Source organism: Pelodiscus sinensis, chromosome 17 (assembly GCF_049634645.1).
Source record: "Pelodiscus sinensis isolate JC-2024 chromosome 17, ASM4963464v1, whole genome shotgun sequence".
NCBI classification, from domain to species: Eukaryota; Metazoa; Chordata; order Testudines; family Trionychidae; genus Pelodiscus; species Pelodiscus sinensis.
In genome coordinates, this window is record NC_134727.1 from 25,603,394 (window position 1) to 25,630,925 (window position 27,532).

Consider the following 27,532-nt stretch of genomic DNA (forward strand, 5'->3'; position numbering starts at 1 on the left):
CCAGAATCAAGACCTTAATATAGGAATGTCGGCTCAAAAAGTGGCCCTGATGGCTCTGGTCAGCAACCATTAAAAGTTCGGTTGTCAAGGCTGGCAGGCTGCCTACCTGGCTCTGCGCAGCTCCCAGAAGCAGCCACATGCCCCTGCTGCCCCCATCTTGTGCTCCAACTTCGCAGCTCCCATTGACCAGGAATGGCAGCCAATGGGAGCTCCAGGGGCAGCGCTTGCAGGTGGAGGCAGCGAACACCACCTGGCTGCACCTATGCCTAGGAGCTGAGGAACAAAGTCGCTGCTTCTAGGGAGCCAAGCAGGGTAAGTGCCGCCCGGAGTCTTCCCTGCACTCAAACTCTCTGCTCCAGTCCTGAGCCCCTTCCAGCACCCAAACTCCCTCCCAGAGCCCTCACTCATGCCCCCTCCCACAGCCCTGCTCCAGCATGGAGCCCTCTCCTGCACTACAAACCCCTCACCCAGAGCCCCACCCCAGTGCCTACATCCTCACTCCCTTCGACACCACAACCCACCGCCTCAGCCTGGAGCCCTCTCCTGCACCCCACCTTGGAACCTGCACCCCACCTTGGAACCTGCACCCCACCTTGGAGCCCTCACCCCTTGCTGTACCACACTCACCTGAGCCAGCCAGTGAAAATGAGCGAGTGGCAGTGGGGGAGAGCAAGCAACAAATGGAGGAGGGGATGGAGTAAGCAGGAGTGGGGCCTTAGAGAAGGGGTGGAGCAGGAGGCAGGACAAGGGGTTTAGTTTTGTGTGAACAGAAAGTTGGCAACCCTAACTTTATAGGCATGAAAAATGAGAAGTTATGTCCGGTCTCCTCTGGTTCTGACACTCTGGTTCTGACAGTGATCCAAACTTGGGCCCATTTAAACAAGAGGCTCCCAAGATATAACTCCAAGGAAAAACCAAACAAAACAGCTTTTCTTGTAAGTTGAGAAAGCTGGGCAACCTATTTTTGGTCACGCAGACACCAAACCAGGGCTCAGGTCATTGCACCGAGATGTCCGAAGCTTGTGAGTTACCCCAACAAAGTACAGACATGGCAAGCACCAGGCCTTTGGGGGAAATCAACATTAAAAGTTGATGGCAAAAATATTTTGCTTCTTCTTGGCTTGTCACACCCTGACGAACAACCTGATCATATCAAATAGATGATGATGGGTATGGAGAGAAAGGAATTAATACAATTGTTAACCTTGGAAGTTTCACACCAGCTGGAGAGCTCAAGGGTATAAGCAGCAGTTCTCTGAACCTGACCCTCTTTGGGCAGAAATCTGAAGAAGGTTGCAAGGCATAACTGTAAAATCTGTTTTTGATGGGGAAGGGGGTGCAGCATTGGGAGGTTATTTTGAGGGAACAGGTTAAAAAATTCAATTTGATAGTTTAATGTTTTTACTGATGAGAGGGGCTTTTGGGGGGGAGGAGCGATGGGGAATAGAGATGAAAGGAGTTCAGGGTTGCATCAAAGGCAGGGGATAAATGATACAATGTATTAGGGAAGGGGAAAGACGGAGGGTCACAGGTGAAGGGCACTAGGAAGGAGATATGGGTTGAATGGCAGGAAACGAGGGGAAAGTAGGGTTGGGGCACCTGTCAGCCCCAGAACTGTGTATGGTAGGAGGCTCCCTACCATCATAGGTGAGCTGGGATCTGGGGCTCCCTACCCATTTGACAGTATGATCCCCTTCAAGTGAACCTGATTTTGGGGTGTGGGCTTGCATTTCTGGGGTAGCTGAGCCCCTTTCCCTTCCTTCCTGTGAGCTGTGATCTGGAGAGGCCCTGCCCTTCTGGAAGGGGAGTTTAGAACAGGCATGCTCAGAGCAATGACCAAAATAACCCTGCTGCGCCTGGGGTGAGGGGCTAAGAATAGGTCTGCTTGACAGGCATCAGAAACTCTCCTGCACTGGTAGCAGGTGTTCCCTTCTCATGTGAATGGTGCAGTTCACTAACTACGAGCGATTGTTTCAAGCTTGTTCATCTCCACGGGGAATATTCTCTTTCCTCTGAGAACATCTCATTGAGTCCCATAATGTCCATGTCCCTATGAATTTTTTTAAAATTCCAAATGGAAACAGTTAAAATTAAAGGCACTATCAACATCTGCAATTGTTATTGCCTAGAGCAACCAGCTATCACCTCAAGCTATTTGAGAAAGCAAGAGATGAGTTGTTTTGGCAAACACTTTGAGAAACCTTCCCTGGAGATTATTCTAAGGCTACGTCTACACTACCAAGTTTTGTCGCCAAAACTTATATTGGCACACAGAAGTCGACAAACCCAAAATCACTAGAGGGTGTTCAAACTTGCTCCCTCTGTCGACAGATCATATCCACACTGGGGCCCATCATCGACAGTGCGAGCAATACTCTGGGGGTATGTATCCCACAATACCATGAGGTGGGAAGGCAGAGCTAATCACATTTGGAATTCCCTCTGAGTTTTCCTATGGCATCCTCAGTTGCTGGGAGCGGCATCAGGAGTAGCTCCCTGCTAAGGAATATCAAAGTAGCACAGTAGCCTGTCCCCCACTCCCTGCAGCAGCAGTCTACCCGCCGTTGTGTTCCTAGTCCAGGGCACAACTAGAGCACTCCGATGATTTGTTCTTTGTTCCCCAAATGGAACATCTCACCCCGGAGCTTTGAAATGGAAGGGACACATGCCTGCAGGGCAGCAGAGATCAAAACACTGAGCAGCACCATCAGGGCAGGCCCTGTGGGATACTGGCTGAAGCCTGTTCTGTGAACAAAACATGCAGCAATGCCCACACTGGCTCTTTCTTGACAATAAAAGGAGGGGAAAAGAAAAAAAAGTCTTTTCATAGGGTTGGAAGGTTTTTGTTGCCGAAACTGACATCCATTGCAGTGTGTATGCTCTCACTGTTTTGTTGCCAAAAGGTAATTTTTGGCAACAAAACGTAGTAGAGTAGACATAGCCTAAGTGAAAACTCACTTATTCCATGATGGGCGAAAGATGTGAGTCAACATGGGATACCCAGTTCATTTTGTCTGCTCTGTGCCCATTTTGTCTATTCTGTAAACTTCAGGATGTGGGCTGGCTGCATGTTGTGTCTTGCACACAGATGGCAAGCACTCAGATAAATAAAAGTTAGGGCCTGATGTTATGAAGCTAGCACATGGGTTTTGCCCACAAAAGCTCACGATACTTAAAAGTTATTTCTACTAGCTGATCACATTGCAGGAGAGAGAGCATATATTGTACAATAATCACTTGCATACAGCAGGCATTTCCAGCTGGCCCTGAAGTATACTTGGAAAGAATACTGTAGCTCCTTTAAATTCACGTTTAAAATTCTTTGCAGCTGATCCTTCTCACATCTTCACCTCCTCAAACTCCCCAGGACAGCTGTCACCTCCTTCTGTTATCTGAATATTTAGAAGAAACTGGGGAAACTTAACATTTCTCAGCCTGATTCTCCTTTACATTGGTATAAAACTTAAAGACTTCAGGGCAACTGCTCCTGTTTTGTAGCTGTGTAAGCAAAAAGAGGACCAGATCCTGTCTTTTAAAACCAGCTGAAAGCAGTGACTAACAAGCTTTGATTTAGAAACGCTGTCTTCTGCAGGCCAACACCCATGATGTATTTAGTGACAGGAATGCATTTTACATGGAAACAGTGCAGGTCGGATGTGTCACAGAATACTTACACGTAATTCACAGATCACAGGAAGACACTATTTTTGCAGTGCTAATCTGTCCAGCAGACTAAAGAACATTAGTACACAGGTGCTAATGTTTAGCTCAGTACTCATTCTTAGCAGTAAAAGGACGTGCAGTGATTTCAGACGAGGTAATCTGTTTTACTGGACCAACTTCTGCTGATGAAAGAGACATGTTTTCAAGCTTAGACTATGTCTATTCTACTACTTATTTTGGCAAAATGGGGGTCACTCAGGGTGTGAAAAACACTCCCCGTCCCCAGCAACATACGTTTCGCCAGCTTAAGTGCTAGTGTGTACTGTGCTAGGTCAGGGGCAGAGCATTTCTCACCAACTCAGCTACCACCCCTGGTTGAGGTGGTTTCAGTACGGCGACAAAAGAGCTCTCTGCCATCAGCACAGAGAAGCTACACAAGTGATCTTACAGCAGCCACCTCATTACAGTTGTGTCGCTGTAAACTGGCTAATATAGATACAGCCTTACAGGGAGCACTTCTGTGGGTCTGGAAAAGGTACACAGAGACCTGAGGAAGAGCTCTGTGTAAGCTCAAATGCTTCTCTCTTTCACCAACAGAAGCTGATGCAGTAAAAGAAATTCTCTCACCCTCCTTGTCTCTAGGACATCCTGCAAGGAACACCACTACAGCCACGCTATTTAGTGTCAAATGAAAGTGTCATTAACATTCCATTCACACTTCCTGCCAGGCCATTAACAAAGATGTTAAAGGGCAGTGGCCCTGCATTATTCTCCAACAGGATGTTGCTATTTATCACTGCTATCCACTTACAGGCCTTTGGGCCAGCATAAATCCATATGGCAGCTTTTCTCTCTAGCCCAGTACAATTAGTTTGATTCATAGTGCTGATATATGATCAGCCATGCTTGATCCGGGCTTAGGGCTTACTTGTGTCACTCAGGGGAATGGATTTTCACATCCCGAGCAATGCAGCTGGGTTGATCTAACTTCTTAATATAGGCCTGGCATCAGATCAATAATATTTGCAAAGTACTTCTGAATTTTCAGTTGAAGGGTACTATGAGAGAGTAAAAGCATTGTTACTTTGCATTGGCCCCGTAATGCATTCCGGGAAAGTTCTCGGTGCAAACAAAGCTATGAAAACATAAGAACTCCCATGTGTTTCAATAGTGAGGTGATCACACAGCGCAGTTGCCTGCCTTAAGAGCTATGCTGTAAATATCTGTCATCTGTAAAGCCCTCCAATACTAGAAGTAAAATTGCATCCCTTGCTCTACAATACCTGACCCCATCTCAGCCCGCAGGTCTGGAGGGGAGAGCGTAGCCACAGCATACTGTGCTCCAACTGATCTCATCTGTTGGCTGGCTCCTAGAAGGCCACAGGCAATTGAGAGAGCATCCCTGAAGCTCTAATTTATACTAGGAAGCAGGTATTCTCCCAAAAGGGATGAAAAACCCAAGTGTGTGAAGAGACTATAAATCTACAAAGGCACACTTCTTTGCTCCTGGACCAAGCACAGGGACAGACAAAGGATGAAAGAGCTCCTGAGAAATTAACTATTAATCAGCAAGTTCTGCATTGTAAGAGAGCTCAAGAGAGCCAGTCCATGATGCAATGCTAAGATGCTCCTGGATAAAACAAATGCTGAGAAATTCAGGGCGGATGGGTGGGAGTAGGGAAGCGAGAGGGAGGTAATACAATTATAATTATAAACAAATTGGGTGCATCTAGACTGGCAAGATTTTGCGCAAAAGCAGGTTCTTTTGCGCAAAATCTTGCCAGCTGTCTACACTGGCCGCTTGAATTTGCGCAAGAGCACTGACTTTGTAATGTACAAAATCAGTGCTTCTTGCACAAATACTTTGACGCTCCCACTCCGGGATAAGCCCTCTTGCGCAAGAATACTTGCACAAGAGGACCAGTGTAGACAGGCACCTTAATTTTTTGCGCAAGAAAGCCCGATGGCTAAAATGGATCATCCGTGCCAATCTAGACTCTCTTTTGCGGAAATACTTTTAACGGAAAAACTTTTCCGTTAAAAGTATTTCCGCAAAATCATGCCAGTCTAGACGCAGCCATTATGTTTGCTCAGCTAAAGATTAAGCTGTTGTTGGGTTTAAGAGGATTTTCACACACTCCATTCCCCTCCAGAACTTCCACCCCAAATCCTCCTTCCCTCCAAGAGCACAGGGAGTAGCAGCATCAATGACTCTCTTTGTGATGCTGCCTGCAGCTGTTGATGTGTGGAGCAGGTCAGCTCTCTCCCCTGGCCACTGACACATTTCCGTCATGATGTGAAGTCTGCTTCCCCGGAGACTATTGTGGAGAGTTTGCTTTCAAATTTATGACCCTGGCTGTGGGTGGTGTTGCTAGGCCAAGCTACATTAGCCCATGGTTAAGAAAAAACACACAGATGAGTGGATAATTAAATCTTCTGGAAGAGACGTAATAAAAATACCAGTTGCTATGTTATCTGGCCACTGGTGTTTGGTACGTGCTTATTTGACATCAGGCCAGTAAAAGAAAACACATTCCAGCCACTGTTGTTTAGAATGTTATGAGCTAGTTGAAGTTTGGAGATGTGCAACCCAATTTCTCTTTCACACACACAAACAAGCCCAATTTTTTTCTCTCAGATACAAACCCACGCCTACACTTTCGCTGAAGGAGATCAAACACAACACTCCTCAGCACACGATGGAACCAACCAAAGCCTTAGAGTCCCACTGCTCCCCACATGAGATAAAGCTCATGGTAATGGAATCAAGAAGGAGGAAAACTCTGCAAGGTTACCCCTTCCAGAATGTCCTCCAAATTCTTTCACAAAGAGCAAGGCATACTTCCCCCTGCCACCCAAATTTTGTAGATCCCCAAGATTTACTATAGACCCTGTGAAAATCTCCTCTCCTTCTAGGACTGCTTCATGACCCCATATGGTTGCCCCATCACTCAGCGTGAAACTCCATTGTAGCCTGTGGCTATCTTACCTTTTCAGAAAAGTTCCCATGGGCCACCGGAGAAAGATACGAAGTCAATCTTTCCAGCTCTGTTGTAGCTCACACTATTTTTTCCCTCTCTATCAGTGGGACTTGATTATAGGCAAGATAGGGGGAACATACTGTTCTGCACACATAGTCAAAAAGCCCAGATCAAAGCCGTAGAAAGATCATATCTGACCAGCACACAAAACAGCATGTGGCAAAATTTACAGCAGATTCTCACGATTTGCAGCATTGCCATTCGCGGTTCCACATATTTGTGGGTGTTCTGTCCTACCACGAATAGCGAAGGCTTCCTGTAGCTCTCAGAGACAGCAGAAAGCAGGCCGTGTACCACAGCAGTATTTCTCAGAGTAGCAAGATTTTTATTTAGGAAGAATCAAAAGTTAAGCCATCCCCCAGTGAAACTCAGTCCTCTTCATCGCCACCACCACCACATTTAATATTTTTTTATTTTATTAAGCTTCTCATTTTAGCATAATCAACTGGCAAGAGTAACAGATGTTTCATTCCAGTCCACCTGTACCTTTCCCATAACAGAGAAATTTGGTAAGAACATAATAGTAAGTAGTTAAACAGATTCAGGATGAAGAGACTGCAAGATGTCTGAAAAGTTTTACACTCAAAATATTGATGGTTTCACATCAAACCTAGATCTAGATTTCCTTGCAGCTTGCATCCCAGTCCAGATATTTGAGGCTCAAGGAGTCCTGGGGAATTCTGCACTTTTACTACAGCTCCAAATGCAACAATTGCAGAATTCCCCCAGGAGTAGATAAAGTAAGAGGCAGAGAATCACTGAAACCTATATATTAAATACACATATATATTACAGAGCTTAATGAGGTGACTTTTAAGACAGCCAGTGGCCGAGCAATAAGAAGCAAGTGACAAACTGTCAGAGTTAAGGGCTGCTTCGTCAAGAAAAACACAGTTCATCCAGGGACAAATATTGAAATGTCTTTAGGCCCCTAAAGATGCAGTCGCATAGGCATTTCTCAGCTCTCACAAGACACCTATCTGCATCAATTAAATACTTTTAAAAACCTGGTCCTAGGTGATTAAGTGGACATCACAAGGCTCCTGAAAAATATGGGATACAGTTCACTTCTCCTTTTCAATCCCCTTTGCTTATCCACAACAGGCAGAGTCATTTCTATTGATTACCCTCAGCAGCAGGAATGAATTGCAGCTGCAATATACTTAACTTAAAGCATTGACTAGCTACCTCCAGCCCACCGGTCACTTCCTGGAATGTAAGTGGTATGGCTTTAGAACAGTTTGGCTGGAACAACTGCCTGTGTGCTTTACAAGAGACAAGCAAAAGCGGCTTATGGCTCTTTGTATCTTAAGAATTCTGGGTTTCCCAACTAGTGGGGTAAGTGTATGTAATCTCCTTTTGATAGCACAGGTTATACCTCTCTAGTCTGGCACCCACAGGACCAGTACCAAACCAGAGAATTTTCCAGGTTGTTATGGCCAAAGGAGGTAATTATTGTCTAGCAACATTACCAACACTTTCATTGCTTACTGGGATCTTAGAAGACATTTTGACCATGTCGACACTAGGCGATTATTTCAAATTTACTAAGTTCGACTTGTGGGCACCTGATTTTACAGATTCAAAGTTCTGTGTCCTCAGTACATGGAAGAAATCAAATGTAGTCCAAGGCAGCGCATCCACATTAATGGAGTCTGCCTTGGACTCAGAGCCACAGGAAGCACTGTGGGGAGCTGCAGGAAAACTCCCGGAAACCAATCAGTTTGAATTAGCGGCACCGGAGCATCTATACTAACATTATTTCGGACTTACAGGTTCGGGAATAGCATTATTCCTCGTGAAAAGCAGGACTAGAGTTTGAATTCTGCAGCCCTTTATTCCGGAATAACAGGCTTGGTAGTGTGGACACAATGCTTACAAAATCAACCATGGGGGGCTAATTTCAGACTAAGGTCGTAGTATAGACCAGGCATTAGGAGTATATTAGAGCTAAATAACAGCACAGAACACTGAGAGCCAGGACTGGTGGCTGTAAACAAACTTTATGGGACTGCGGGAAACTTGGTCACACCCATGATAAGTGGCAGCTGGCTAACTAAAATCATGCTGGACCACGGATGTTGCCAGACTAGAGAGTGCTAGACTAGAGTTCAACCGGTAATTAAAAAAAGTGGTGAAAGTAACAATTTATCTAGTTTGGGAGATGCAAAAAAACACAATAAATCATGGTTTACTCATTTAATCTGTTGCAACAGATTATAAAAAGTTCAAGGAATGAGTACATTTGCAATACCTTCAGGATATCACTGTGCCTTCCCTATTTGGAAAACTGATAACGTGTTGCCTAAAGTGCCTCACCCTGAAGGCAAAGTTAAAACGCCCACTGACTACGGGGGAGGGAGGAGGGGGGGGGAGAGTGCTGTCCTTGTGCAACACGTACTTTTGAGATAATTTTTTTGAATCCTTTTACTCTGGAGCTAGATGTAGGCTGATTTTACTGCAATTACTGTTTGGAATTCTAACTGAGGATTGCACACACATGACACTATTACTCCACATTTTTTTTCATGATGTTATTTTGACACTCTGGTGGACATGAATTTGAAATGTGCACAAGGCCAGCACAGCTCCTTCATACTGCTGCATTTCATGAGAAAGGATCAGTAATGGAGTGGACTTTGTGATGCTTGGATTACATATTGTTAGCCATACTCTCGGAGAGCAGGGTAGGTCTCTAGTGATATTACTCCCCACAAAAAATAACTGTTTTAAATATACACAAAGTGATAGATTTCTCTCTCTAGAAGGTATAAAGACCCAGTGCTCAAACTTTAGCTCGCTATGAAACTTTGCACAATCTTTGTACAGTCTTAAGTCCTAATTCAGGGCTATTCAACTTTGGAAGCTCCGAGGGCCACAATGCTGATAACCACAAATTAAGTGTGGTTGCATATATATGCAAAAATATGAAAATAGCTTCTTACACACTGAGGGTATGTCTACACTACCACCCTAGTTCGAACTAGGGTGGTAATGTAGTCAAGCGGAGTTGCAAATGAAGCCCGGGATTTGAATTTCACGGGCTTCATTTGCATGTTGCCGGGCGCCGCCATTTTTAAATGTCCACTAGTTCGGACTCTGTGCCCGCGGCTACATGCGGCACGAACTAGGTAGTTCGGACTAGGCTTCCTATTACGAACTACCTGTACTCCTCGTGTATATTTAAATCCCCGCTTCATTTGCACTTTCAAAACATCTAATTTACATTCCTCTGTCAACAGAGGGGTGTAGTTTAGACGTAGCCTGGCAGGCATGAAGACAAAGATTAAGGCAAGACTATACAACATGCAGGCCCCATTTAAGTCAGTTCTGCTGATATTAATCAAATGCAATATTTACCCAATTTTCACCCATATCACAGCACTTTTAATGAGCAATGGCAGTCCAGGAATTTAACTACTAAAACACATATCAACCATTAGATTGACTACTTTTTTGTTTTGGCTCCCACCCACGGGCTGCATGTTGAACCCCATGTAAACCCAAACTGCAACCCAGGCGGGCTGCAAGAAAATGAGCTGTGTGCCACATACGGCCTGCAGACCACATGTTGAGTAGCCCTGACTTAATTGCTAAGTTCTTCTGCTAACTTCTCCTAGTCATAAGAACAGCCAAACTGGTTCAGACCAAAGGTCCATCTAGCCCAGTATCCTGTCTTCAGATAGTGGCCAATGCCAGATGCCCCAGAGGGAGTGAACAGAAGAGGTTATCATCAAGTGATCCCTTTCCTGTCATCCATTTCCAGCAGCTGACAAACAGAGGCTAGGGACACCATTCCTGACCATTCTGGCTGTTATTGTTTCTCTCTCGTCATTGACAATAGGCCTATTTAGATTAAAATTAAGGGCCTGATCCTTTTCTCTTTATTGCAATGGGACCAGGACTGGGGCCCATCATTCTCTACACATCAAAGAGAAAAATATCATTGTTCTTGTTTTTAGTATTGGGAAAGTCATTTTAACCTGCTTGATACTGGGTAGAGGAGAAAATGGGATTCATAATAAAAAGCTCTAAAAGCATCTAGCTTTTTGGCTACAGGCCTTTTCACAACAACTCTCAACACCTGTCGTAACAGAGCAGGAGTTCAAATTTTATTTTAAAGCTAATGTCATTATACTAACATTTTTATAATGCTGTAAATCTCCCTGAATGTGCAGAACATTTTCTGTTTTGTCAAGCCTGGCAAAGACCTGCAGTATTTTAGGGTGCATTCGCTTATTTTAATAAACTCAAGCCAAGGTCAGATCTTGTATGACTGGAACTGCATGAATCATTCCTTCCACCTAATTTCCTAGCCTGGACTATCAGAATGCTTAATTAGAGCAATTAGCATTAGGCTTTCTCTCTAGTATTTTCTTCTAAACAAACTCCAAAACTGAATAGCAAGAGATTTTTCTTCTCCCTCTTATAGCTATTTAATAAAATCTGAAGGCAGAACATTTATGAAACAATAAAATATATTTACTCTAATTCCACAAGCTCTTTTATCTTTCACTGAAATGACTTAAGTGTCAATACAATTCTAGTTGTGATGGCCCTGGTTTCTCTCTCTCAACATATGTTACAAGTAGGTCTTATTAGGACAGACCTTATTAGGAGAACACCTGACACATACACAAAATGATTTCCTTCTAGTCAAAAGACTCAACCTAAGTTACATTTTAGTCTGTTATAAATCCAGTGCATATAAGCAGACTTTTAATAAATGAAATGGCTACTAGCTTTTCACATTCTGCCATACAGAAGATATATACATATACCTAGCCAAAGCTAACAAAATCTTTGCTAACAGAAAATGCTATTTTTCAGACAGATATACATTTAGCAGTTAATTCAATCTATGTGAAAGCTCTAATCCAAAACTGATTACAGCAATAGATTAAATAGTACCAGCTACATTGAACAAGCAATAATCAAATACAAGCAGAGTTGCAGAGATCTGAAACAAAACCATGCAACTAAACAACAGCTTAACTTGAAGGACTTAAGGGGAAAAGATTTTTGGCGGTCAAAGGTCTCTCATCAGTGGTTAATTAGGCTACATCACAATAATGCATAGCATATACACTAAGTAATGTGTTCAAAAGGATCAGGATTGTAATGATACCCAACGTGATTATCAGGAAGCCCTAGAGCAATATTCATACAAAGCAGAACAACTTTTTTTTAAAAATGGTCTGGCAGAAACCTTTACTTGTACAACCTCCCAAACTTTTACTGGAACAAATATTCTCCTGAATATAACATAAAACCTAAAAATGTTAAATTATCTTTAAAGAATACATGATCTCAGAATACAAACATGTACGCACTGTATCATTCAAAAACAGATAGTAAATCACTCTTTTTCATACATGTGTTTCTTTTGTATAATTCTGGACTAATACTGAAAATGTGTTCACTACCAGAAATCAACAGGGGAACTAATATACTAAGCTGCCCAGGATAATTATGAGTAATTTGTTTATTGGAGTAAACTTGAATTTGCTTCAAACCAAGGCTTGGAGCACCTCTGACTGAATTCAGTACAAACATACTTTTGACTTCAGTAGGAGCAGGAGAGGACTGGGTCTTAATACAAATGCAGTTTAAAATATACCTACTGTACTTACAAGGTGATAATTTTAATTACAAGCAGGGTGTGTATCTAGTGGTTAAACCAGAAGTCAGAGAGCCATAACTCCCAGTTGTTACTCAGCTCTTAAATTCCACAAAGATAGGAACTATACAAAAAGGCTACGTCTACACTGGCCCCTTTTCCGGAAGGGGCATGTAAATTTCATGAATCGTCGTAGGGAAATCCGCGGGGGATTTAAATATCCCCCGCGGCATTTAAATAAAAATGTCCGCCGCTTTTTTCCGGCTTTTAAAAAAGCTGGAAAAGAGCGTCTAGACTGGCCCCGATCCTCCGGAAAAAGCGCCCTTTTCCGGAGGCTCTTATTCCTACTTTGTAATTTTTATTTAAATGCCGCGGGGGATATTTAAATCCCCCGCGGATTTCCCTACAACGACTCATGAAATTTACATGCCCCTTCCGGAAAAGGGGCCAGTGTAGACGTAGCCAATCTGCTCAGCCCTGCCTCTGAGTTGCAGTGTAACCAACCCTCTTAACTTCTATACAACTGTGTGTATTATTACATGGAAGGCTTTATGTTGGTGAAGCGCTTTCAGGAATCAAAGCCAGGTCTTGAATGAAAGGTTATATTTCTCTTATTAAGCCACAATGGATAAAAAAGTGGAAGCATGCTAGCAATCAAAACTGAAAGATGAAGTAGACTGATTTTCTCATAAAGTTCAACTGGTTTAAACTGTAGTTCTTAGAATAATTAGCCAGGAAAGCAAAGTTGACTGCAACCGGACCCCTACTTAATTAAATCTTAAGTCTCACTTTTATCACAATAACTGTCAAATTATTAGGCCAACTACAAACAGCTGCTGCCTCTGTAAATAGTCTACCCTCAGTTCCACTGCTGTATTCCCACCATGTGCAGTGTGAAACACTGCAGACCTGACCACATGCTGCCTCTCATGGCCCAGAAAGCAGCTTCCCATTAAAAATGCTATTCCCAGCATTGTCTCAGTGTTGTGCTGATGATTCTGGGACACTGAATATGGGGGCACATTTCAGTACAACACACATTTGAAGTTGCTGAACTCAGGGCTTTTCTCCACTACACAGTGGATCAACACTGCAGCGACTGATCCACTGACGATCAAATTATTGTCTTCTTAGATGCAATAAATCAATATCCGAATGCTCTCCCACTGACTCTGGTACTCCACCAGGATGAGAAGAATAGACAGAGTCAACAGGAGAGCATCAGCTGCCAACCTTACTGAATTGAAGACACCACAGTAAGTAAGTCTAAGTATGTCAACTTCAACTACTCTATTAATTTCGCTGAAGTTGCATATCTTAGATTGATAGGAGAGGGGGAGTAGTGTAGACCAGTCCTCAGTATTGTCAATTTCAGTTTCACAGATGACATGTAAGAGAAAGAGTGAACAAAATTAGTTCCTGCTGCTAGATGAGTATGGGAAGACGGAACCTCCCTTCCTCGTCCCCATCAGAGCTCTTCCTAGAGCTCTCCTCCTTTAAACATTTTTTTTTAATTTAATGAAAAAGTAACATTTTAAAAACTGTTCCAAACATTAACTAAACATGCAAGCTAGAATTCTGGCTTCTCTAAATCAAGCTAATAACCAGCACCATAGCAAAGGCGCCAAATGATTTTAGATAGAGGCTTATGACAGGTGTAATTCTGATTTCATGGAGATCCTCACAAGCATCATTCTGGTACAGGGGCCAGTTCTACATAGCACTGAGCACCAGTTGCTGATGACAATGTGAAGGATCAGGCCATGCTGTGTAATTATATTTGTGGACCTAAGCTTTATGAAGTAGAAAAACTATTTAAGAAAAACAAATTAGCTTTAAGAAATATATACGGATACTCATTGTAAGAGCTTTCTTCAATTGCCCAGCTAACAAACTAATTATATGAAAATAATGGGGTAAACTCTAGACCAGGCATGTCCAAAGTCCGGCCGGCGGGCCAATTGCGGCCCGTGTTCCGGTTTAATACGGCCCCACAGGTAATTTGGCAATATCTATCTTTTATGGCCCCCAACGAATCCATATGTATTGAGATGAATACATTGTAAAATCTCAGTTAATGTCAGTTGGTCTAAATCAGTTATAAATATATTTGGACACAACATGTATACTTGGTGTTATGTTCCTGTTCATATTTTTTGAACTTAAAGTTGACAGACAACCTTTATTACCAATAATATGTAATGTACTTTACAATGTTCCTGACATATATTTCAGCTTCCTGGACTTTTTTTTTCCATCTGGCCTTCAGATATGAAAGGCAGAGTGATTTAACACCTGTTTAGATTTGTCATCCATGTGACGAAATGAAAAGTATGCCGTTTGCAATAAACTTTGCATAAAATAGTTAATTTGCGTTTAATTTTAATGGTTCAAAGAATGTCAGGCAAAATGGTCGGCCCTCACGCATGTTCACTTCATCAAATCTGGCCCTCTTTGAAAAAAGTTTGGACACCCCTGCTCTAGACTATAAGAACAGCCATACAGGATCAGACCAAAGGTCCATCTAGCCCAGTATTCTGTCTTCCAACAGTGGCCAATGCCAGGTGCCTCAAAGAGGGTGAAGAACTCTAGCCTCAGCTGCGTATGTACAACTGCAATGATTTATCATGGAATTTAGAGACAGAAGCCAGACCTAGTAGGTCATACAATTACTCCTGGGGGAATTCTGCACCACAGAATGCATGTCCCCCACAGATTTCTTTGACTGTCTGACAGGGAAGCAGAAGGAAGTTGCAAGAGCAGTCATACACTGCTCCGCAGCAGTATGGGTGCATTGTTTTGGGTGTGTGGAGCAGCCCGCGGAGTGCTAAATCACTCCCTCTTGGATCCTGCTGGGCTGAGCTTGCCTGCCTACATCTAATGTGCCTGGCATTGTCCTGTTCCTTGTGTTGTGCCAGAGTTGGGTGCAATTCTGCTAAGTCCCTGGCTAGTAGAAAGCGGGCACAGGGTGATCTAGTTCAGTGCAGTCAGTGGCCTGTGCTCCACTGCCCTGTGGCAGCCTCCACATTTATTTACTGACAAATACAATGTTTCAGAATTTTAAAATACACACTTAAAATGCACAATTTTAAATTTTTTAGTGCAGAATAATGTTTTTTGTCACAGAATTCCCTCACAAGTAGTACAGTCCATCTCCACTAAAAAATTGGCAGCCAAGCTCTCAAATGAGGATCTGTAACCTTCCCCCAACATGCAGGCTAATCCTCTCCTTAAAGGTAACAATAATGATGAAGAAAGCACAGAAGTTAAGGATTATTGCAGAAATGTGTTGAGATTGAAAAACAAATGGAGGCTATATGAAGGAAAGCAACTTTGTTTCTGGCTGACTTTGAACCAGGGACCTTGTATATGTTAGATAAACATGGTAACCACTACACCAATGTTTCCCAATTTAATTTGGACATGAAACTCTTTTCATCTTAAAAGAATTTCAAGGAACCTCTTGGGTTGCCAGGGTAATTTGTCAAGGAAAAAAAAAGCCCCACTGGAATTGATCAATCAAACCCCTGCCCGCCGCAAAATAGAGGGGGCAGGGGAGTGCCGCATTCTCACAGAACCCCTACTTTCGCTTCACAGAACCCTGGGGTTCTGTGGAACACCAATTGGGAAACACTGCATTACACCACAGAAACCAGCTGCTGGTGCATTTTGGGCCCCTTTCCAAAAATTTCTGTGTAGCCAGGGCACCAGACGGTTTCCCTTTGGAAAACAGAAGGGCACCTGCTTAGTAACAATAATTTATGTGGCACCAATGATCAGAAATTTAACTGAAGCTCAAAAATGCCCTGCAAAAAGCTGCCAAAAATAAACTTTCACAGGGCAGATATTACCCAGAATGTGAACCTGGGTCATTTCTTCCAAGGGTTGCTGGTAGAGAATCCAATGGGTGTGAACATCAGAGCCAATGGATGTGAACATCAGAACAGTCTCAGAAAATTACTGTCTTCCGAAGCTAGCTGATAAAATGTCACTAATTCATCCAGAGAACTCCGGTCATGTGAAGAAGTGGGCTGTGCCCACGAAAGCTCATGATCCCATCTACATATTTTGTTAGTCTATAAAGTGTTACAAGACCATTTGTTGTTTTTAAGTTTATCCAGAGAAGCACATTCCTATCAGCCCAAAGATTCCCATTTAACTCAACTGATCTGAGTCAAGACCTTATTAACCAGAAATGCATCTTGGTCTGCCCAGTGCATTTAGTGATAATTACTCTCTACCTAGCAGGAGCAGGATTTCAGACATGCTGCAAGGGACTTAAATGCCCAAATCTTACTACATTTTGATGGCATTTTGGGTTCCTAATTCCCTTTGATTTTCTTGAAATCCTAGCCAATACCAAATAAGAAGGGGTATTATTTCTCTTATCCAAATATTCCCTCATTCCTAAGGAGGCTCCGTCTTGCACTTATGTTGCGCTGTGAATTTCAAAGGCTGTTCATGGAGTTAAATGACTAAATGCTTTTTATTTAAACTGAATTTGGGCGTCAAAATACCTTCGGTGGTTTCACACTTAGCTGATCAGAGTGCACTGCCTGAAGGGGACAACAGTCCCAGGGAAAGATCCCTACGTGTAGGCCCAGCTCAGACCCAGTCACCTGTTATATCACATTGCGAAACTCACATACAGATCCCTGCCTAGGGGTTCCCTGTTTAGATACAAACCCCTGGTTTCAGGAGCCTCAGACTCCCCCCCACGCCCTCCCCGACATGGAACTGCCCAGCCCTGCCCACTGGGGACAGTTTAGTTTGTGCCTTCACTGAAGATGAACTTGCTACTGATTTTTCTCTTCATGCTGGAGGTCCCTTCAGGTATGTGGCTATCAGCGGTCCAGAGGGATCCTGCTACACTGACTTCAGAAGAGGAGCTGTTTGTGGCAGCCTAAGGGAATTAGGTGCCCAGATCACAATGGATTTCAATGGCAGTAGGGTGCCTCACGCCTTTAGGCATGGTTCCAGGGAGCTTAATTTTCATGTTCCCAGGGGACAGGGGCCTGACTAACCCAGACATTTCTGTAGTTCCCTCCCAGGTGTCCTCTCCCAAGTGCAGCTGCAGGAAACAGGCTGGGAGCAGGGAATCCCGGGGAATCCCTGACATTCACTTGCACCATCTCCAGAGACTCGGTTTCCTCCACCACTGCCACTTGGCAGCCCGTGGGGAAAGAGCTGGAATGGGTGGGGCACACATGATACAGCTCTAGCAAGTAGTACACTAACTACACCAGTGCACTGCAGAGCCAAGAGACCATCTCCGCAGACACCGCTAAGAACCAAGTCTCCCAGCAGCTCCACTCGCTGTCAGCTGCAGACACTTCCCCATATTACTGCACCCGGCAGCCTCACCCCACTCACACACAGAGACACAGAGCAAAGCAAGGGCTGGTTCAAAAAGGGGAAGCACATTCTCACCACCCCATTGAGACAATGGGAATGCGGAGAGCTGTGATTCCCGCCTCCTCCCCACACCAAACTCGGCGTAAATTGAAAGACAATGCAAAGGGGAGGCGAGTGGGGAACTTGAGGGAACATCTTATATCTCTGCACACCAAGGTGGTGCCACAAAGAGGGGTAACTTTAGTTCCAGACCTCAACCTCTTGGTCTCAATGTTGGCCCCTGTTGGCCCCTGCCCAGCAACATTCAGTTTTTCAGCTCTCTCTCTCTCCCTTCACACCCATCACTCTCCTGGTGACCCACACTTCCCCGGTGCCCCCACAGGACACTGTCTGTTGCATTCAGGCAGTGAAATGCATTATGGGGCAGTGCCCATGCCAATGACAATCAGTTCTGAAAAGTTTGGGTGGGGATATGGGTGCAGGAGGTGGGCAGAGGGTTTGGGTTATAGGGGCAAGGGGACTGGAATTGGGGGAAGAAGAATGGGGGAGGGAGGGGCTGGAGTGCCAGAGGCAGGCTCTGGCCAGGAGATTTACCTGAGTGACTCCCAGCCAGCAGCCCAACACGTTTCTGAGGCAGCCTCCCTGCCTGGCAATGGAATTGTGCTGGGGGTGGGGCAGTTCCTGAAGCCTAGCCCCTCCCCTCTGCGCTCACAGTTGTGAAAAAGAAATAGCTGGCAGCTGCTTTTCTGAGCAGCATGCAGGTGGAACGAGGCAAGCTCCCAGTGCCTATGCAGTGTCCATCCAACCCTTCTGAGCTGTGCTGTAGCACAGCGGATGGAGGCTGGGTCAGCGTGCCATTCCCGCCTTCCCCTGGCCGGCCGGAGCATGCTGAAACTGGAGCTCTCAGCTGGCCAGAGGGGAGGGGTGGGGTGAAAGAAGGGACCGGATGGGAGAGGTGGACAAAAGAAAATGGAGTGGAAGGGGAAGGGTGGGGTCAGAGCCCTCTGCAGCACCCCCCTGCTGCTCTGGACGTGGCTTGGAAGCATGCTGTGGCCCAGCAGCCAGCGGTCCACGGCCCAGCACCGGTCCACAGACCAGTGGTTGGGAACCTCTGTCCTAAATAACTTTACAACCTTCAACTACTTGCACGCTTAAAATGTCTCCTCCTTGAATGTGGCATGCACCATGCTATAAAGACAGTCTTCTCTGGTCTTTATTTAGTTTCATTTGTTTCCATTTACGTTTTCAAACACTGCCTTAGTGGAACTCGAATACAAAGGTCAATTTCAGTCTTTGCATATACCTGAGCAACCAAGCTTGGCAAGATGGACTTTGAAAAATAAACTGCAACCTTAAAGGGTTCTCATCTAGGATAATATGTATAATGTTTTGTACTTGCTTACTGTATGCTCCCACAGCAGCAACAGATCTTTGCATTCCATTAAAATTAGTGAATAGACACTGGACAGAGATTATTCTTTTCCCTAGTAGTCTAGCAACAGCCATGGAAAGCTAAATACTTATTTGCTGAAAGATTTATAAAACAAACCAGACACAAATACACGTGTATGTTATAATCAATTAAGGGTCTGATCCTGGAGGAGGAGTCTGGATGACATTATTAAGCCTTTAGCTGTTAGTGATATCTTTAGAGCTTGTCTCTACTACAGCGAAGAATCGACATTGCAACAATAGATCCACTGGGGGTTGATTTGGCGTGTCTCGTGAAGACTCACTAAATCGAATGCTGAGCACTCAGACATCAACTTTGGTACTCCATCGGAACGAGATGAGTAAGGGGATATCGACAGGAGAGTTCCTCCCATCAATTCAGTGCAGTGTGGACCCCATCAAAAGTAGATCTAGGCTACTTTGACTTTAGTTACGCTACTAATATAACTCCAATTGAGTAGCTTGGATTGACCACTCCCACTTCCCCAATGTATACCTGGCCACAGTCAGATTAAAAATATTAGAAAAAAATGTCGAGGTCCTCCCTTTGTTCTAACAAAAGCTCCTATTAAAGGCCCAGCACACACACGGAAGGATCGGGTTGTGAAACACCTACCTGGTTTTCTACAGACAAAGAATCTAGTTGTTTTTATGTGAGGTATCCATTTCTTTGCATAATGTTTTGAACTTCTGCATCTATCTGAAGGGCTTACATCACCATAAAGTGTTTTTGGTCATTGGAGTCTCTAATTTCAGTCTGCAAGTGAAAACTTGAACCATCCTAACAAATGAATAGGGAAATGATGAGAATGTTAAAGTTCTTGTTAGAAGGAGACAGCATTATCTGGAAGCCTAAAAGGGAAGGTAAATAAGTATCATCCAGGTTGATTAGGTATTAGGTTGTGACTAGATAATCACATGAATGATTGAGATGGAAAGTGTACTGATATTAAGGGCACATAAAAAAGCAATACTGCCAGTCCCAAAGACATCACAAGTCAATACCTCAGAAAAGAACTGTGACATTTTAAAATAATGTGGGTTCTTTTTATTTGCTTCCTAGTTTCTGAGCTCTTGGAAACATTTAGGTCAGGGCTTCGAGTTTCTTCTGCAACCAGGAAGTTAGAAACCTGTATGTTTTAAATGGAAGTTGAGGTTCTTGCCTAATCACATCTCTATGAGCTGAGGTTTTAACAAACACACCAAAAGTGTCATGGCATATACAATGAAATTGTGAGAACTGGCAACACTGCAAAGCTAACTTGGCCCAACTAGTTAGCAACCTGGAGACTCTTACAGAGTTCTTGGGTTTCACCCATCAGAATTACTAGCAGCACATTTCCAGTCATCACTGTCTCCAACCCTCCCAAAAAATGGGCAATCTGGAAGCACCACTAGGAGGGGATTCTTGTGGAGATTCTCTTTCCCACAGTCCCCTCCTGTGCGTTTTGCCACAACAGAGTATTTTTCTGACCAAAGTCAGTGAGAGTTCACTGCATAAGAATACCTAAGATTTGACCTCATATTTACAAACAAATTTCTTTGTGTCACCTGTAACACCTTAGATTATTGAAAACAATTAAAATCTGATTTGTTTTTACTACTTATGCTGTTTTCTTAGTACAGTAAAACTCCATTAGTCCGGCATCCAATGCTCCGGGACTCCTGATGGTCCGGCACCATCAGGAACCCGGAAGTGCTGGGGCAGCCGGACAGGCTTCCCCCATTCAGCTGCTGCTGAATCTGACCAGCAGCTGAATCGGGGAAGCCGGGAGCAGAGCAGCTGGGATGCTGCCAGGTTGGTCCCGTAGCGCTGCCCCTCGGGTCTGGGGGACCAACCCGGCAGCACCCCAGCTGCTCTTGGGGATGCCTGGGGCAGAGCAGCTGGAGTGCTGCTGGGTTGGTCCCGCAGCGCCAAACAACGGCGCTGCGGGACCAACCCAGCAGGACCCCAGCTGCTCTGCCCCAGGGGTCCCCAAGTCAGCCGCTGCTGAAACAGATCAGCGGCTGATTCCAGGAAGCCCGGGGCACAGCAGCGGCTTCCTGGAATCAACCGCTGATCTGTTTCAGTAGCGGATGAATCGGGGACCCCTGGGGCAAAGCAGCTGGGGTCCTGCCGGGTTGGTCCCACAGCCCCGAGGGGCAGCGCTACGGGACCAACCGGGCAGTACCCCAGCTGCTCTGTCCCAGGCGTCCCCAAGAGCAGCTGGAGTGCTGCTGGGTTGGTGCCGTAGCGCCGCCCCTCGGCGCTGCGGGACTAACCCAGCAGCACCCCAGCTGCTCTATTGCAGGCATCCCCAATTCAGCTGCTGCTGAAACTGACCAGCAGCAGCTGAATCAGGGACGCCTGGGGCAGAGCCGGACTATCGTAAGGGGGGGGGCTATGAGGGGTCTGGGATGGCATCCCCTCCCACCCCACTCCAGACCCCTCATAGCCCCCCCTTCTGATAGTCCGGCATATCTGATAATCCGGCACTCCCTGGGTCCTAAAGGTGCCGGATTATTGGAAGTTTTCTGTATTTGCACCAACAGAGGAGCAAGAAAAATGAGCTAGTTTCATTTTTCTTTGCAGTCAGCCCATACTTAATTTCATATTATTTTGCCCTAGCAGAATGCTGTAATATCTGGGCTGAGGAAAAGAAACCACAACTTTTCACTTACATACAATATTAATAATAAAACAACAACAAAAATTTTTCACTAGCCCTTGGTTTTGTAAAAGCTTATTTTCAGTGATCCTCAAAAATGGGGCTCAGTTTGACCTGACACTGTCCTTTTAATCTATGTAAAACTAATGGCAATAACAGCTGTATTGCCAAAGGAGTGCAGCAAATCATACTTAGCATCTGCATCACAGTGCAATCTGCTACAAAGTTTAGCTTTCATTCAGCCCCCAAAATAAAACACTGATGTTTTTACCAAGCGTTTGTCCATCTTCCCTTATTTTTACCACTGTCAGATATTAGCTCCAAGCCAATACGCTACATCTAGACTGGCATGATTTTCCGCAAATGCTTTTAACGGAAAAGTTTTTCCGTTAAAAGCATTTGCGGAAAAGAGCGTCTAGCTTGGCACGGACGCTTTTGCGCAAAAACACTTTTTGCGGAAAAGCATCCATGCCAATCTAGACGCGGTTTTGCGAAAGAAAGCCCCAATCGCCATTTTCGCTGTCGGGGCTTTTTTGTGCAAAACAGTTTTTAGCTGTCTACACTGGCCCTCTTGCGCAAAAGCATTTGCGCAAGAGGGCTTTTTCCGGAGCGGGAGCAGCATAGTATTCGCGCAAGGACACTGACAATCTTACATTAGATCGTCAGTGTTCTTGTGCAAATTCAAGCAGCCAGTGTAGACAGCTGGCAAGTTTTTCCGCAAAAGCATTGGCTTTTGCAGAAAAACTTGCCAGTCTAGACGCAGCCATAATGTTTCTTGTAGTGCTAACATTTTAGTACCCTATCTTACAAGGTGCTGAGCATCCTAGACTCACATTAGCTTTGAAGGTGCAGTGCTCATTAGGGTTGCCAGATGGTTTAATAAAAAATACCAAAACACCTTCCTCCCACCCAAAAAATTCTGTTGAGGAAAAAAAAAGGGGGAGACCAAAATTGTTGATAAAAACAAAACAAAACAAAACAAAAAACCGTGGCCCCTTTAAGAAACGCTTTGCTTTTGAGGCTTTTTGGCCCTAACATGCTAGACAGCTCCCCTGCGGAACCCAGTAGACACTCAGGATTTTCACCTACTGGCCAGAAAAAAAAATCAGAAAATACTGGATATTTTAGGTGTCTGATATTTTCACTGGACATTTCTAGCTCCTAAATTTTTGGAATCAGATCTTGACTTTGGCAAGCTCTCTGCCTGCTGAAAAGCCAGAATATAATGGAGATTGCCTATCTCCTAGAACTGGAAGGTCATTGAGTCCAGTCCCCTGCCTTCACAGCAGGACCAGGTACCATCCCTGACAAACTTTTGCCCCAAATAGCCTCCACAAGGATTGAACTTACAGCCCTGGGTTTAGCAGGCCAATGCTCAAACCACTGAGCTATCCCTCCCCCCCAGGTGCTATGTTTTTTCTAATATCATGGAAAAACAAAATATTTCCATCAAAATAACAATAAAACAGGCTTTGTGACCTACATTAGTTATTTTAATCTTCACAAGAGAAATATGTTATGATTTCAAAGGGACAGGTAGTTTTTTAATTGTGATCAATTCCATTACAAAGAGGATGAAAATTAGCAGACATCCTAAACTTAATGAAACACATCGATGCCTGCAGGCTAAGTAGCTCCCCGCTGGGCACATCAAGCATATGCTTAACAGAAATAATTTACTCAAATCCTGTCTGAGCTACCATGCTAGGGATGTAAGAGACTAGTCAACTACTTGATAAGCATATGCTTATCAGGTAGTCAAGTAGTGACTCAACTAGTTGCTTTCCTCCTCCCTGCTGCCTCTATCAGAGAGAGCTAACCCCTCTGCAGCTCTGCAGTTTCCCCTCTTATCAACTAATTGAGTAGTCAATGGAAATTCTGCCAACTAATGCACTCAATTAGCTGATTACCCGCAATTTAACATCCCTATACCATACTATACTTTTTTTCATTTTAAGTGAATAAATACAACAAAAAGACCCTAGTAACATGTGATAAAACTCACCCCTAAATGAAAGCAAACACACAAAGCTTTGCAGCTGCTGTGTGTAACTTCAAGATTACAAACAGAGTTTAAAATAGGGCTTGTTTCCATAATCACATATAGCTTTCCTTAATGTCCCATTGACCGGCTTCCATTTTGGGCAGTGACTCCTACTGGCAAGTACAAAGATCATGGTCATTTTCTGCACTTGACTGGTGGGGAGAAAGCATCTTTTAACAGCTGTTTCTCCTTGCAATGCCAATCAATATTCTGTTGTGCAACTATTCAACTCCAACACCAAAAGTCTGTGTTCAATACCATGGGGTTTTGAACACTTCCTCAGAGCTTCTGAGCAACCCCATCTGCCTCTAATTTCAGTTTGGTGGTTGAGCGCACTCAGCACTTTGCAGGAGAGAATCCTGAATAGGATACCTGGATACTTCAGCAGAGCACTACATTGTTAAGCTAGGCCATCATACATCACTTACCTGCACGCATTCCTGTAAAAGATTTTTTGAAATGTGCACAAGTTGTTTCAAGCCAGCAGCAGGATTTAAACAAAGACGTTCCCAAAACACACTGCTAAGTACTTGATAACAAAGCAATAGTAACTACGAACCACAGGACTGGGTGTTGGACCCAGTCTTGTAGTTTTTCTTAAAATACAGCTCCCATTAACTTCAATCATATCTACTTAAACAAAAGTGCAGGATTGGATCTATTCCCTGGAGTAATCCCTCTGCTGTATAGAACTGGAAGTCCATTGATACTTATAATACATTTGGCACATATAACAACTTAGGAAAACAAGATTTTAGCTTTTAAAATATTAGAATACAATACACAGTGATCAGAGAGTTATTCTTTGAATTATGCCCAGATTGCATTTTACTCCTTTTAAGATTTCATCTTAAATATTCATTTTAAAGATGCTGTAAAAGACTCAAGCATGATTATTTTATTTCCCCATTTCTATTCCCCTCCAACTGCATCTTGATATTTCCAGGGGCAGTTATAATATTTTATATTTTCACATGGAAGATGCAACACATAGTGTCTTTTTGACCAATATATTTAAGTAGCTGAAATTAATCCATCTGTAGGAAAAAGGAGAATAGACTAAATTAGAAAGTTAATATCCAGCTGCATCAACTCAAGGAGGACAGATTTATGCAATACTAAGTACAGAAGAGGAAAATAAATTTACAACGCTACTGTAAAAGAAGCAACACACTCCAAACTGCTTACACTGCAAAAATATTCTGCTTCATCACACGGAATTTAAATTATTATATAAATGCTGATCCCAAACAAACTGAGCTCCAAAAGAGTTATTAATCAAATACTACTTTTTGATAACTAGCAACTAACTGGCATGGTAAATTATTGTGAGTTAAGTTAGTCCTTGTTATATTTGCAATCCTGTAAGTCAGAAATGCCAAGTTCTGTCCTGACACCGGCCATTGAAATCCCACTTGAATAAATGGGATTTAAGAAGTGACACTGAACACAAATTTGGCCCAACATAAGAGTTTACCCAGCCAATTTGTCACATGTCACTTTCTTTTGACCTCCAGGTGATCAAGAAATGCCACTGCAATTGTTTCTTTTATCAGGAGAAAATACTGCACTGTTTTACTTGCTCACACAATGAACAAAGAATTAATAATTTAGGTGATGGCTCTCTCAACTGTTTTAAGAGGCAATGCCCAGAGTCACCTTATGCAAAGACCCTAGTGACAGACACTGCACTTGGCTGCCTTTCACAGAAGTGCAGATTTTTGTTCATTGTCAAACAAAACAAAGGTACTATCAGGAATGCAGGAACGGTATAAGTTTGCCCCATGAAAAGTAAGCTTGTATCAACTTTGTTCAAAACCAGCTTCTTTCCCTGATAGTCTCAGGCTCTTCCTCCCCCCCCCCCCCCCCAAAGGGGAGCTCCAAACCATGAGGAGGCTATGCAACTTTTCAGGCTGTTAATTCAATTTTACCTTGGGCCCAAGGGCATCACCCTGATTTTGGCACAATCCTGCTGCAGGCAACGCCTACCGACATCTTCCCAACTAAGGGAATTTCATCTACTTCAGTGGAGTTATACCCCGGCTGAGTGGGGAACCCAGCTTCTTTTTGTCTGAACAATCCCCCTCAGGCTCACAGACCTGGCATTACACGCAACCGGACCGGAGACACCCCCTGCCTGCCCTCAGAAGTCACACAAATGAATGAAAAGCAGCGGCGCAGCCGTGCCAGTCTGTAACTTTAAAAACAAGTCGCTCTGTGGCACCGCAGAGCCCAACCAAAAGAGACCGAGCCACGAGCGTTCCTGGGCAAGACCCACTTCAGCGGACGAACGCGAGTGGAACTAACAGAGTGAAAGCTCCAGGCAGCGGGACCAGCTCCGCATCCCGCCCGCTTCCACCTGCCCCTGCTGCAGCCACCGCGCCCGCCCGGCCCGCGAAGAAGGTGCGTCCACGGGGCGGTGCTGCGGTGACCCAGCCGCCCCGTCTCCGTGGGCCAGGCTGAGCCCCCCATTCCCAGCCGCGCGGCGGGAGGCGAGAGCTCCGGGGCAGCTGGGGAGGGGGCTGCAAACGAGCCCGGCTGCTGCCGTGGCCCCTGCTCCTGGGCTTACCCGGGAGATGGTCAGCGGGGTGCTGAAGTCCTTGCCCCCCACCAGCCGGAAGCCCCATGGCGAGGGGCCGCTGAGAGCCACTGTGTGGGGCATGCTGGCGCCGCGGCCGGGAGCGCAAGCTGCAAGGACGCTCTGCCCCTGCCCCGCCGCTGCCAGCGCCGCTAAGCCCCGGCCCGCCTGACGTCTCCGCGCCCCCCTCCGCCCCCGCCTGGGAGGCGGGTCCCTCCCTGCCCGGAGCCGGCTGCAGGACAGCGCTGCAGGCCGGGCACCGGGCCGCCTGAGCCAGAGCCCGGCCCTGTGGGGGCTCGGCAGGGAGCCGGGCTAGAGGCGGGGGAGAGTGGGGCAGAGCGCGCCGCCTCAGCAAGCCCCAAGGGAGCCGCCAGTTCTCGCTGCTAAACCCCGCAGGGACTGAGCCCCCCGCTTCTGCCCTCCTAAGCCCCCGAGGGAGCCCCCTCCAGCCCTCCCCACTAAACTCAATAGGGAGCCCCCTTCTTCTCCCTTCCTAAGCCCCCTCGAGCCCTCCCCACTAAACTCAATAGGGAGCCCCCTTCTTCTCCCTTCCTAAGCCCCCTCCAGCCCTCCCCACTAAACTCAATAGGGAACCCCCTTCTTCTCCCTTCCTAAGCCCCCTCCAGCCCTCCCCACTAAACTCAATAGGGAGCCCCCTTCTTCTCCCTTCCTAAGCCCCCTCCAGCCCTCCCCACTAAACTCAATAGGGAGCCCCCTTCTTCTCCCTTCCTAAACCCCCTCCAGCCCTTCCCACTAAACTCAATAGGGAGCCCCCTTCTTCTCCCTTCCTAAGCCCCCTCCAGCCCTCCCCACTAAACTCAATAGGGAGCCCCCTTCTTCTCCCTTCCTAAGCCCCCTCCAGCCCTCCCGACTAAACTCAATAGGGAGCCCCCTTCTTCTCCCTTCCTAAACCCCCTCCAGCCCTTCCCACTAAACTCAATAGGGAGCCCCCTTCTTCTCCCTTCCTAAACCCCCTCCAGCCCTTCCCACTAAACTCAATAGGGAACCCCCTTCTTCTCCCTTCCTAAACCCCCTCGAGCCCTTCCAACCCCCCCCCCCGCCATGTCCCCCAAGGAGCCTCTTCTTCTCCCTTAGCCCCTCCAGGGCATCCCTTCTCCCCTCCTAAGCCCC

General features: G+C 45.2%; 1 protein-coding gene across 1 annotated transcript in view; it reads right to left on the reverse strand.

Moving 5' to 3' along the window:
- Positions 1-26,574, reverse strand: part of PDLIM4 (PDZ and LIM domain 4) — a 123,414-nt gene extending 96,840 nt beyond the window's left edge. Inside the window, exon 1 of the mRNA XM_075900355.1 lies at positions 26,393-26,574. Coding sequence (XP_075756470.1) covers positions 26,393-26,485 — 93 coding nt within the window. The 5' untranslated portion in view covers positions 26,486-26,574. The remainder of the gene's footprint in view (positions 1-26,392) is intronic.
- Positions 26,575-27,532: the final 958 nt, after the last annotated feature.